The 13678-nt window shown below is 45.6% G+C and overlaps 2 protein-coding genes across 2 annotated transcripts; both read right to left on the bottom strand.

Moving 5' to 3' along the window:
* Positions 1–515: 515 nt before the first annotated feature.
* pwwp2a (PWWP domain containing 2A) lies at positions 516–5495 on the bottom strand. Its single transcript, XM_029848065.1, has 3 exons — positions 5356–5495; positions 4304–5313; positions 516–3772 (listed from the first exon to the last, which is right to left on the bottom strand). Exons 2-3 carry the CDS (start codon positions 5272–5274, stop codon positions 1897–1899), a joined length of 2847 nt encoding a protein of 948 aa, XP_029703925.1. The 5' UTR covers positions 5275–5313; positions 5356–5495; the 3' UTR covers positions 516–1896.
* Positions 5496–5987: 492 nt separating this feature from the next.
* On the bottom strand, positions 5988–13510 carry oatx (organic anion transporter X). Its single transcript, XM_029848075.1, has 16 exons — positions 13364–13510; positions 12901–13061; positions 12660–12815; positions 12517–12590; positions 12316–12445; positions 11755–11858; positions 11508–11662; positions 11238–11406; positions 11043–11160; positions 10849–10964; positions 10542–10596; positions 9833–9992; positions 9498–9606; positions 6863–6941; positions 6551–6678; positions 5988–6427 (listed from the first exon to the last, which is right to left on the bottom strand). The coding sequence occupies exons 2-16, from the start codon at positions 12925–12927 to the stop codon at positions 6286–6288; spliced, it is 1722 nt and encodes a 573-aa protein (XP_029703935.1). The 5' UTR covers positions 12928–13061; positions 13364–13510; the 3' UTR covers positions 5988–6285.
* Positions 13511–13678: the final 168 nt, after the last annotated feature.

The following is a 13678-nucleotide window of genomic DNA, read 5'->3' as shown; positions in this document are numbered from 1 at the left end:
TTGGATTTCAGTCATTTTGTTGATTCTCAGAGTTGATGTCGTAGCTGTTATGTTTTTATACACCACTGGAACATGGTGCATATCACAAACGGAAGCCAACACAGAAAAGGTAGATTTTAACTTGAGCTGTAAGTTATGACCTGAGCTTGCAGCTGCTGACAGATGATTATGGGCATTTCTTACTATTAGAATGCTGCTACTGGTATTTTCCCACTCTGATAAACAGAAACGTTTTAACCTAAAATCAGAAATTTCACAGTAACATCATCCATATTTGAGGCAGTCATATCAAATCCGGCATTTCACCATCGCGGTGCATGCTGAAACGTGGAGGTTAGGAACATAGTTTCAGCATTTTTTTTGCTGATTTCTGGTAAAAAACGTTTCTGGAGACTCATTTACTAAACATCTGTTTGCAGGTGAGAAAATCTGAGACATGAAGCCAAAGTGCCAGGAGCAAGGCACCGCCCTGCCTGGAGTCAAATCCCCACAGAAGAAGAATGAAGTGACGACGATTCAAAGTGTGACAGGTTTTTTTTTAATAGATTTAAACATCAGAACAAAACAAGTACACAGATAGACTCAGACGGATTCTTTTATTCTCATTTTTGTCCGTGTTTCAGGGGGTTTTTCTCCCAAAAGTTTCTGGTTCAGTATCTCTGATCTGCAAACAGACGGTAAAGAGTCTGACAGCTAAAAGTACAAACAGCAGAGAGGGAAAATCCACCTTCTATCTATCATCATCATCATCGTCAGGAGAGCAGAACATCTATCCTCTTTAACAGTCAGTGTGTCCTACCTGTCCGTCTGTCAGTCTAAGGTTGTTTAACTGAGGCTCCTGGGTCTCAAACAGAACCATCCGGTCAGCAGACACAAGACAAGACTGAAGAGACTTGCCCCAACTACAGGGACCCGGTCTGACATCACCAGATCTATAGGACATTATATGACTTGCTTGAGTTTCCGTGAGGTTCGGAAATGTGTGTGAATGACAACGAACGCTAATAAATATCTCAAGCTCAGTGACTCAGATCCAGGCCCCGTTTGGGCCCCCGAGCCTCAGTTTGGACAACGGTGTTTCACAGTTTAAAGTAGAAAGGTCAGAAAATGAACGCATTAAGAACGCACACATTTCTCAGCAGAAGTGGAACGAACACAGAAAACTAACAGATCGAGGAGTGACATGTCAGAGTGTCACAGCGTTTCACACTAGCGTGCCCAGAAGACCCGAGGGAGCGCACCATTGACGCGCACCGAATGGGAACCAGATGAACTAATGCATGTGCAACTATGGCTCTGGACGAAAAAAAAAACAAAAAATAAAAATAAAATAAAAACCACGGTTCGCATTAGCATCATTAGTCTACCCCGAAATCTGGTTACATCACTGATCTGATGTTTGTAAATGTGTGACAGCAGCACAGGCGCATTTCCACTGCAGGAGCTCAGCTCAGCGCTGAGTGGGACCCCCTGAAGTTCCTGCAGTGGAAATGATCCCACTGCTCCTTTTACGCCATCAGCCAAAATCAGACCCAACGCACTACACACTAACGCAGGTGCAGTAGCACCACAAATGCTTGGTGGGCCAGTGGAAACGCTGCTGCTGCTGACTGACAACTGTCTGTTGAGAGATGACGGGAAAGAAAAATAAAAAAAAAATCACCCCAGAAACAAAACACAGCTCCCTCCCTCCTCTAAACAGGAAGAACGGGACATAGTAACATAAACACTGTCTATTGGTCTGCTTCGTGCTAACAGACAGACAGGCATAAGTCTCAGAAAAGGGGGGCGGGGGTTGGGGTGGGTACGCTCCTCCCATCTTTCTGTACTGGCAGCAGTTAGAGAATTGCAGGTTGGGGTGAGGGATAGGGATAGGATCAGCTGTCGTAGCTGATGCTACGTTTCAAATTGTGTGAGAAGTGCACGGACTTCAGGCGTTAACTGCTTGGCAGCACTGGCAGCCTCAGCAATGGCGCGGCGGTACGGCCCCTTTCTCTTTCTGTCAAAGCGGGACTGGAAGCTCTCCAGGAAGGGGGAAAGTTGGGTCAGTGCCAAGAAAGAAGTGGTCGGGGAGCCAAACCAGGAGACCCGTGCCTCCTGCCGCACTGCCAGCCCGGTATCACCACGCCGCGACACCGTGATGCCAAGCACGCGTGCTGGCCACCAGGGGAACCCATAGATCTTCGCCCAGACGATGTCCCCCACACACACCGTCCGCCCGTCAGGGAGCAGACACTTGGACACCAACTTTGAGAAAACAGAGGAGGACGAGGAAGATGAGGAGGAAGAGGAGGATGTGGAAGACTTGCGACGCCTCTTTAGTTCAACCCCCTCTTCCTCCTCCTCCTCGCCAACCACCTGCACTTCCTTGCCTTCAGCTTTAGAGGCTGGAGTGCTGGGAGCAGAAACAGAGGGGCACCTTGGCCCTAAGGCGGACACAGAGGAGGAAGAAGGGGGAATTTGGGGAGAAAGAGAAGAGGATGGGGGTACTTCATGGGGGGCATCAAAAATTTCTCCAGAGCTCCACTCTGAGTTACAGGAGTCCTGAGAAGAGGAGTGAGAAGGATTTAATACCTGCCCCTGATCTCCTCCCCCTATTTGCTTGGCTCCATCCTCATGTGCAACCTCCTGTGTTTCCGTGGAAACATTAACTGCAAAGGTGCTGTCCTCCGGAGGTGGAGGTGTGACTGGAGGAGGGGGAGCGGGTGTGGGCGTGTCTGTGTTAGAGGGAGGTGAGGGGTCAGGGTCTAAAACGGGTTTGGGAGGTGACGCGTGAGTACTCTGTTTTGTTGGGGGCGGGGAGGAGGAGCAGGACACCTGGCTATCGTCGGTACGATACCTTTGTGGTTTGAGGCGAACTCTGGGAGGAAGAGGTGTGTGAGAGGTCGAGCTGACGTTGGTGCCGCTGAGGCGGCGCGTAAAATGGATCTTCTGGTTGTGGCTCTTCATGGAGGCAGCCCGGGTTACAGCCTTGTTCTGGTCCTGTTTATGGCTTGGACCCTGTTTTTGATTCTGGTCTTTGGGTCGGCGATGTGGTGGAGAAGGCTGCGACCCCCTGGATAGCTTCTTGAGAACCTGCTGTGCTTTGGATCGATCAACTGCAGAACCTTTGGCCAGAGCCTTCTTCAGACAAATGCGGCTGGATGAAGATGCGGATGAGGATGAAGACACCCCCCTCAGGACACGACGAGAGGAAGTTCCCGTTGATGATGATGATGATGACGCCACGCGTATACTGGATGAGGAGCGTCTGTCTGTTGTAGTGCGCGCAGCTTTGTCATCGTTCCTTAGCCGTTTTAACTCTGAGGGTATCGGTGCTTCAGGTGGTCGCCGCCGCCGGGAAGCTTCTTCCGCTCTCAGATCTACCGGACCCCTTCGAGCCTCTCTGTGGCCCCCTGATGCCACCACACCTTTGCACTTGTCACAAAGCACCTGGCGGGGCCGGAGCTTGATAGCGTTCATGATGGAAGTCGGTTCCTCATAGCGGTACCGACGTTTTGGCCGTTTGATCTTGCGTGGCATTGGCTGAGGTAAGGCTTGGTTGTAGGTGTCCCTGATAAACAAAGGAGGGGGGTAAGGTGCTCCCTCCTGGAACAGCGGTGGTGGTTTTGAGTTCCAGGAATTGGGTGATGCGGGACCAATGGTCACCTCTTCCTGTTTTGTGGAATCAGCATCATCAGCAGTAACTGGCTGAGACTGCACGGACACCGGAGGCCGAGTCCTGTCGTCCCGTCTGGGAAACACTGTGATAGGAATTCCATACGGTCCAAACCTAAAAACAAAGTGTAAATGGTTTTAGCAAGTAAAACCCAAGTTTGCAGGGAATCGATTCATGTTCAACGAATGAATCATAACTAAATCGGGGTAAGGGGGGGATTTTAGAGGTCAAAGAAAAATTATGAGACCAGTGAAGCAGAGCTTGACAACAATCATGACAGTTTAATTAAAAGATAAAGCAAAAATCAGAAAAGGTAATCAGGGCTGCTGTGAGTGAGGATGGATAATGATTCAAAACTATGTCAAAATGATGGCTAGATTAAAAACTAAACTATTTTAAGACGTCTAATACGGGGAAAAGGCATGAAATACAGGGCAACACATGCAAGTTTTATATACTGTTACCGTCTCCAGATGGAACAAAGTGTTTGTATTCGTGGCATCAAGAGTGAAACTTATGTTTGAGCTTCACATACTGCGTAAGCATGTAAGATGACATATCTGCAGGAGATGCTGGTGGAGCTGCAAACATGGAAGAACGTCGCAGGAAAAAGCGCGATAGTGGAACACACACGACAGTTCTCACCTTTTAGAAACATCCATCAACACCCCGGAAAATACCTTCTCCCCAACACAGAACGATACCACCAGCGCGTCATCGATGACGTGGTCCAGGGACACCCGGACCTCGGTCCCGGGACTCAAGTCTTGCACAGAAACGACGGACTGAGCACTGTGATCGGGATCAGGTCCAGTTTCGGGTCGAAAACAGTCTTCCGTAGTAGGGCTTTCATGTTTAACAGTGTCCGACACCAGCCGCCTCTTTGGTGATCTACAGGGCGGAGACGAGTCCCTTAAACCGCGACTTTGCAACTCCTCCGTCCCCGATGCCTTCTTGCAGAACCCAGAGTCCGGATCAAGGTTGTCTGCCACCAACACTCGCTCCGAGTTACTGTCGAACATGGCGTCTTTCGCGAGGCCAGGCCTCAGTTCTGACTGGCTCAGAGCCGTGTAGCCTCGATCTCGATCTGCAGTATCGGCCCGGTTCGTCGTCACGTTGGTTGTCGGTTCGGCCGGTTCCGCCAAAGATAGTCCAGCCTCGGTCACGGCGGGTGGAGCCGGGAAGGAGTGTAAGAATACGGCCGAAGGCTGCGAGTCCGACAGGATGCTGCGGTACGCCGCCTGAACAGAGACATTGCCGCCACCCTCTGGGTCACCTGGTACACCCGGGGAGAACCGGTCCAGACTTATCCGATCCGCTGGATAACTGTTGACTAGTTCATCTGGAACGGCTGTATCAGGGAAGGCTTTTCCCGCCGATGGCTCCAGCTCCGGCCTGACATGGCGGCGTTCCTCCCCTTCTCCACCATCCTCCATGCGCGATACGACTAATTCCACAGACGAACTGTACTCCCGCAGCTCGCTGGTCTCCTGTTGGGTTCCTGTGAGAGCTGAGACGGTTTGGCCCGAATCTGATGGACCCTCGCTGTCCGTCGCCGCTGTTATTGTTGTTGTCGGGACCGCCGCAGTTCCTGGCTCTGCAGCCACGGCCGCCATTTTCTTCCGCTATGCTGCTGAGCGGCGGCTTGCCCCGCCCTCCCACCGCTCTGCCCCGCCCTCCCACCGCTCTGCCCCGCCCTCCCACCGCTCTGCCAGCTGCGCAGATCACTACAATTGGTGAAAATCCCTGTCACTCAAATAACAGGAGGCCCGGCCTTGATTCTGATTGGTGGATTCTTTAAGAGACTGGAAAGGTGTGAGGTCGCTGCCAATGGTCCTTTTCTATACCACACACAAATAAATTTGGAGCAAATGATCCTTCGAAATCAATAAAGGTTAATCCACCTTTTATAGTCTACCTGACTAAGCAATGTAATTTTATTCAGTTTGAACATTTGTCAAAGATGTGGGGGGAAAATGTGTAAAATATCACAATAAGGAGATAAGATGCACTAAACAGAAGGAAAAAAGTCACTTTTCTGAATTTGAGACATCCAGCCATCTTCTAATGCTATATTGCTTAATGGGCTCCCTTGAATTCATTTAACCGAAATTGTTGTTGTATTCTTTTGGACATCAATCTTCTGCCTAATTGTCTTGGCAGTGGTAATGACTTGACCGTTATTATTGTTGGTCATTCGAGTTGCTCCGATATCAGGCGGACAGTAAAAAGTGATTCAATTATAACTGCAGTATAAATACTGCTCTACTGTGGCTGTCTAATTCTCCTGGTTAGATTAAACTGTAATGCTCTCACAGACAACAGTAACTTAGGATCAGTTATTTTATTAATGTGTTACAGCCACTTATTGATTATTGAGTTACAGAAGCTTTCACACATCCACACAATATGGCTTCACCAACATCAAATCAACACATCTATGAAGACTCAGCAAAAGATTATCTTTTTTTAGAACATGTTTTTTTCTTGGACACAAACTTGAACTTAAAATTGTGCCACTCAGGTCATTAATGATTTGAGCCTCCTGATTAACTGATTTGTCTTTCCAGTCCGATTGTTTGAACTTCATCCCCACTGACTGATTCTGGCTGCTGCTCTCTGATTGGTCACAGAGCATTGAGCCCAGTCCCTTCAACATCCTTCAGTTCTTTTAAAGGTACACCTGAGACCTGGTCTCCGTGCTCACATACTCCACCTTCTCGTAATGAGACATCTTCCTGATGATGGGGAGTGGATTTTCTTCCAGACCTGCAGTTTACACTCATTGGTCATCACATCACTCATTGAGCCAACAATCCTAATAGGCTAACAGTACTAAAACCCTAGTTCGAGCAAACTAAAATTGCTAATTACTGCTCACTACTTGCTTACCATTTCTCTTCCACATCATTGATGGTGTCAGGCAATTCCACATTTAATGTTTCTGGCAAAAAACAGGCAAAAAAGCCAGCTAGAACGGCCGCCCCACCATACACTATGCTGGGCAAAGCGGGGAATACCTGGGAGATGAAAATGCAGTCAGTAAGATAATAATAGTAATAATAGTGATACAATAATAAATAGAGTAACAGTGAATGGTAAATAGAAATGTTTTGTACAACAGCTACTGGTATTTGTGTAGACAGAAAATTAATCAAACGTTTGCACGCAATCTTATGCAGTCTTTTTGATCTGTTATGTCACCTCATCCAGGATGAGGACGGCAGGGGCTGCCATGCTGCCGGTTCTTGCCATGGTGGAGACGAAGCCCATACCAGTTTGTCTACAAGAAACATACATAATGAGGAAACGGTGCCAACTGGCAGGAGTACAGGCAGAAAGATTTCACTTTTTATTTTGTTATGTTGCAGCTGAACACAAAATCAAATATTTTCTCATCAGGCTACACTCACAACCCCAGAATGAGAAAGAAGAAAAATTTTAGAATTTATTACAAATGTGTTATAAGTATTACAAAAAGAAAATGTAAAACCTATTGGTTTGTTTTTAACTGTGATTTTATCATCTGTAAGACCTCATATAGATAGACTTGTTTAGATTTCCACATCATGTCCAATCAGTTGAATACATCACATTACATAGGCTTATCTAAACACGCCTGGTTTACAAACTACCTATACAATAGTCCAATGTGTTCAGTGGCTGGAACTCTTCTTTTCTGGACATTACCAAAGGTGCCCCAAGGATCAGAGCTGGGACTCATTTTATTTTCAATCTACATAAACAATCTCTGTAATAACTTATCAAATGCAATGTATAATTTATATGCAGATGACCCTATTATTTATTGCTGTTCAACCCCAGTTACTCAGGCCTTTGAGTTTTTACAGGCTGCATTTAATGTTACCCAGTCTCGTTTACATGATCTTCAACTTATTTTAAACACATAAAATCAAGTTAATGGTTTTCTCTCATACAAAGGTGCAACTACAGAACATTACAAATATTGTAATATCCAAGGACAACTTATGGTGGCTCCACCACCATCACACTCAGCACCGGTGTGCCACAAGGCTGTGTGCTGAGCCCGTTCCTCTACTCTCTATTCACCTACGACTGCAGACCTGTACACGGATCCAACTCCATCATCAAGTTTGCAGACGACACAACGGTGATCGGTCTCATCAGCAACAACGACGAGACAGCCTACAGAGAGGAGGTAGAGCGGCTGACTACATGGTGCGCTAACAATAACTTGGTCCTCAACACCAGCAAGACCAAGGAGCTCATCGTGGACTTCAGGAAGGCAAGAGGAGGCACACAGGACCCCATCCACATCAACGGGATGGCCGTCGAGCGTGTCTCCAGCTTCAAGTTCCTGGGGACCCACATCTCAGAGGACCTGTCCTGGACCACAAACACCTCCAGCATCATCAAGAAGGCTCACCAGCGCCTCTTCTTCCTGAGGACACTGAGGAAGAACCAGCTATCCTCGGCTGTCCTGGTGAACTTCTATCGCTGTGCGATAGAAAGCATCCTGACCAACTGCGTGTCAGTCTGGTATGGAAGCTGCACTATCGCTGAGCACGAGGCCTTGCAGAGGGTGGTGAAAACTGCCCAATGCATCACAAGGACTACACTCCCTGCCATCGGAGATGTCCAGAGGAAGCGCTGCCTGCATCGAGCACGCAGCATACTCAAGGACTCCTCCCACCCCGCCCACAGACTATTTTCCCTCCTGCCCTCTGGGAGGCGCTACAGAACCCTCAGGACTCGGACCAGTAGACTGAGGAACATCTTCTTCCCCAGAGCGGTGTCCCTGTTGAACTCCTGCTGACCCTTACATACTCCACACCTCACTACACTACAGCAGTTTACACAACAACTCACTAGCTTAGTAACCAATGTAGCTACTGTTTAAACCTGTCCTGCGCACTCATGCACTTTATCATCTGTATCTGTATACACGTAATTTATAATTTGCACATCTCCTCTATCTTATGTAAATAGCTAAATAGCTCCTGCACTTATAGTCTAAGGCATTTAATGTAAACACCATCTGTAAAATATGTTTATAGCACAACCTGGTAAACGATTGTAAAAAATAACCGCACATACTGTATTTATTAAGTTATTATCCTCACTTGCTGCTTCTTTTGCACTTCTGGTTAGATGCTAAACTGCATTTTGTTGCTCTGTACCTGTACCTGTACATGTGCAATAACAATAAAGTTGAATCTAATCTAATCTAATCTTATAGAATGTGTTTTAAATTACAGGTACCGGTACTTGGGTTTCATCCTAGATGAGGAAATTTATTTTAAAGAGCATATTAATAATTTACTCACTAAACTTTGGGTGAAGCTTGCATTCTTTTTCAAAAATAGAACCTGCTTCTCTCTCAGGGTCAGACAAAAATTAACGACAGCAACTTGCCCACTCTTGACTATGGGGGTGTGCCAGTCTTTGGACACTGTGTTTTTCTCTTGGCACTGAGATTTGTCACTGACTGTAGTCGTCTCTTGTAAATTGTACATGAACTAAAATTTGCCTTCTCTGAGTGCACGCAGGTAAACACATTGGTAACTTTTTAATTGATGTTTGTTGTTTTGTCACAGCTCCCACACTTTTTATTCTAAACCAACATTGCATCTTTGCAATTGTATGTTTTGGCCTATTCTATCACTTTCTTTTGAATGTTCCTATGACATGTGCAGCTGATCTCTAGGCCAGGTCACCCTTGTGAAAGAGATCCCGATCTGAAAAGGGTTATATCTGGTTAACAAAGGTTAATAAAAAAAAATTACCACAGATGGCCTTTGATCAAGGTGTAGAAACCAAAGTGCCCCCAAAGTGGGCCTAAAGTCTGCAGTCTTACCTGATAACAGTAGGGTAAAGCTCTCCAGTGTACAGGTAGACCACAGTGAAACTGGATGAGGTGAAGCCTTTACCAAGACATGCCAACACAGTCCTGAGCACCTGCATATCTGTGGGGAAATCACAGCCTGAGTGCCCGCTGATCTGTGTCCATCTGAGCTAAGTTGGGATCCATTTGGTAATGTGTTGTTAACTTAAAAAACGTATTCTAAAAAACTTAACACCTTACAAGGGCCTGAGCCTCAATTTTGATGTAAATTGTCACCTTGTAAGTGCTGTGTGAGGACCTGCTCATTAGAGGTATGACTTTATTTTGTGTGATTGTGCATAGGTCACCTGGAGGGATGAAGATGTTGGCAAAGATGACGAGGGCTGACATGAAGAGACAAGTTGCCTGAGAATACCTCCTTCCCAGGTAAGTTAACGCGGCAAGTGCTAATAGTTTGGAAGGAATGTCGACGGCTCCAAAGATGATTTGCATCACGTAAATACTCACCTGGAACACACAAAAGGAGCAAAGCTCAGCATGACAAAGGCAAAATGAGGTAATGGAAGATCTGACAACAAAAACATTTATCCCCTCAAAGTCAACAATCCAAATGACCTGTGAGCCTTCCTTCCATTATCTCCCAACTGTGGCACAAATGATCACAGTTAAACCACAGTTGAAGTTTAATAGAGAAACAGTATTAAAGCACCCAATGTGTTGTTTGAGGACATTGTTAGAGGATTACCCAAAGAACGTGACCTATAAACTGATACTTAGGATTCAATTCTCATAAATAGTTCTGTCTGGTCAGATCAGATCTCTGGTGACTCTTGTTACAATTAAGCTATGAGAATTATGAGTTGAGTGATAGACAAACAATGCCAGATGTCCTGAGTGGTCCATTGCAGGTTAATGTTCCAAACCCTTTGATGTCACAGCCACAGAAGTCATCATGTTGACTGCCATCACGCTGTGTGACCAAAACTTCCAGTGACAGGTGGGCAGTGAGATATTATTGCAGCTGTAGTTAGCTTCAACACTCAGGAAGTGACTCACCCCGAACTTCTGCAGATCCATCACCAAACCGTAGTACGCAAAACTGGTGGCAAACCTGCAGAAGAGGACAGCTGCTGATGTTGGACCTCGACACACGTGATGGAGTAAACCCCAGACAGGGGAACAGAAAGATATTTAAGCAAGACAACAGCACATCTACTGGGCAGGTGGGAAGATAGAGAGGAAAACAGACAGATAAGTAAATGGGATACGAGATAGAGATAAACACAAATAATGGATTGAAACACAACTGGACAGGTGGACAAAAAGACAGGTGGACAGGTAGAAGCAGCATGAGTTATCTAACCAGACAGCCATCAGACAGATGGAGATGCGTCTCATCCCTCTGGTCTTCACAAGGTCGTACGCTGTCAACGTGGACTGGCAAGAATCAATCTCCTTTTTCATGTGGGAGTGTAGAACCTGCATCACATGGAACTCATATAAGTCTTTGACAGGTTATCACATATGGTCACATATGACAGTGAGCACAAAGGAGACCTCTAGCGTTAACTGGTTGATTGGTTTCCCGTTGATCCGAGCGACTCTGTGAAGATTCTTTAATGCTTTATCAGACCGACGGTTCAGAACCAACCACCGAGCTGACTCTGCAAACCACCTGATCAGTGACAAAGCAGATAAATGACACCTGATCAAGAGCAAATTAGAGGCTGATTCTCAAAAGTTTCCACTGACCAGCTGTAGGCGAAGAACAGGAAGTGAGGTACACAGACAACCACCTGCAGCTTCCTCCAATCTCTTAACCAGTAGGCAAGCCCTGCAAGGATCAGCTGGCCAAAGGTGAAGAAGAAGGATGTGAGCGTCCCCACTAAAGTCCTCTCTTTGGTTGGGATCCACTCCACCTCTGCAAACAGCGTAGAAAAGAAAGCAGACAGAAAGAAAATCATTGAGAATAAAATAAAAATGAATCTGCACTTCATGAGTAACACAAAAGTTGGCCTTTACTCAGTGAGACGCCATTAATGATGATTCCAGACACAGCCATCCCACAAAGAAACCTGAAAATGCAATAAACGGAGTATGTTGGAGAAAGGGCAGCGCTACATCCCAGTATGGCCAGCTGCAGGTAGGACCAGATCAGAACAGACCGTCTCCCAAACCTGAAAAGAATAGCAGACTCTGGTTGATTGGACATGGGATACACTGTTATGATAAAGATGCTGAGCAGGAACATCAGTTCACAGCATGTCACCTGTCTGAAAGGCCACCAAAGATAATGGCTCCTGTTAAAACTCCACCCATATAGATTGTCTGAATCATCTGCTTCAGAGGACGCAGAGAGCACACCAGGTCCCACTGAGAGAAAGAAATTATGAGGATTATCATGAAGAATCTAAATGATGTCAGTAGAAAAGATCTACAATTATCCCTTCAACACCCTAAAGATTCTCTTACTGTATATGCAAGGCTAAAGCACATTTTAGCCTCCTAAGGAACCACTTCCAAGACAACAACTACATTTCCAAGAACTATTTTAGTTTCCTAGTAACAACCGGCAACAACTACAACATGTGAATGAACTATGATGTCTCTGTACGGAAAAACAAAAAAACACAGCATGGACCGAAGAGAAGAGATTTATGCCATCTAGCCAGTATTAAAACACCGAATGGCCATAAGAGCTAGAACTCTTTGAGTGTCAGTGGCATCCCATAAATTTTGTGGGGGTACCAAATAAAGTAATTTGTCACCTTAAGGGTGGTGGCTACATGGTGTAGTCCGATTGGTTTTTGGGGGGGGGGGGTTTCTGTACCTCTGAGATGGTGGTGGCCAGGAATTCAGAATGGTCAAATGTCCATCCATCTAGGCATTCCTCTGTCTTTAGGTGGCTAACGTTAGCCGAGCCATTAGTCACTAATAAGTGCCATTGTGGTTCCACATACCTGAGAAACAGAGGAGACAGGAAGTGATGTCAGTAAGCGAGAGCTGAGAGGAAATGGGCAAAAACTCTTACCTCCGGCAGCGGTCTAATCTATTTCCTGAAGGGTCCAGAGGGATGAATGCTTTCACCAGCTGCTTCTCATCAATCTGAAGAAAACAATCGTGTTCATCTAACTAAACCATTCAAATCGATGCTTCGCAGGAGCCGAAGGTTACCTGGTAATCTGGTAAACTGTAATTGGCCGGCAGGCTGCAGTGGTGGGTGGGTACACCTGAGACAAAGTTGTTCAGAAGGTTTTGACTGGCCAACAGCAAACCTGGTAAACTGATGAGAGTCACATGCATCCACTGGAACCTGCCGAAGCCTCCCGCCTCACCATGACAACCATGTTGAACGAGAAGCAGTTACATATCTGCATCACTGCTTTCAAAGATGTTTTCAGCTAATATCACTCACCTCCTGCAGCAGATCGCTGAAGCCCATCTTTCCAATTTAAATGTAACAAAATATTTTAAAAACTTCTAAAAAGGATTTCTCATATTCTCAGTTGCTCCACCAAACCATGAAGCTTTTGTTTGCAGATTTTAAGTTTAATTCTGAGTGAACCTGCAACTTTCCTGTTAAAAAGAAGAAGAAATACAAATAGTAACTATTATTAGTAGAAAATAATAATAAACTGTTCTATATCTCAGTAAAACAGCACTAAATATTCACCAACCTATCAAAATGTTGGTGGAGACACTGAGCGAAGCTTGAACATTGTAGATTACGGCTAAATTACATTTATTAATAACTTGATAAAGTTATCAGCAACTCTGAAAATGTAACCTATTTGTTTGCAGTCTGGTGATCGTTATTAAAGGCTTACTAGAGCTGCAAGAGCGTAAAATGGAATGAAAAGAGGATAAAATGTACTTACAGTCTGCAGACTGGGGGATGACTGCAGCGCTGGGGTTGTGCAGAGAGCTCAGTAGTTGGGCGGAGAGAAGGAGGGAGGGCAGCATATGGACATTTGAAAATGAATAAGTAACTTGCAACATGAAAGTTAATACACACTGCTTGTCTGTCTACCTGTTTGAATCTTAATTGGAGCCATAAACACTTAGTTGTGTGTTTTGTTGCCAGCGCTTACGTTTCCCTTCTGGGGCAAAATGTCTCAGCCATCTTCTGTAGATTAAAAACAACATAATAATTAAAAAATAAAAAAAAAGCACAGGTTAGCCTGACGTGTCTT

This window comes from Takifugu rubripes, chromosome 15, assembly GCF_901000725.2.
Source record: "Takifugu rubripes chromosome 15, fTakRub1.2, whole genome shotgun sequence".
Lineage (NCBI taxonomy): Eukaryota > Metazoa > Chordata > Actinopteri > Tetraodontiformes > Tetraodontidae > Takifugu > Takifugu rubripes.
This window is presented reverse-complemented; position numbering and strand designations above follow the sequence as displayed.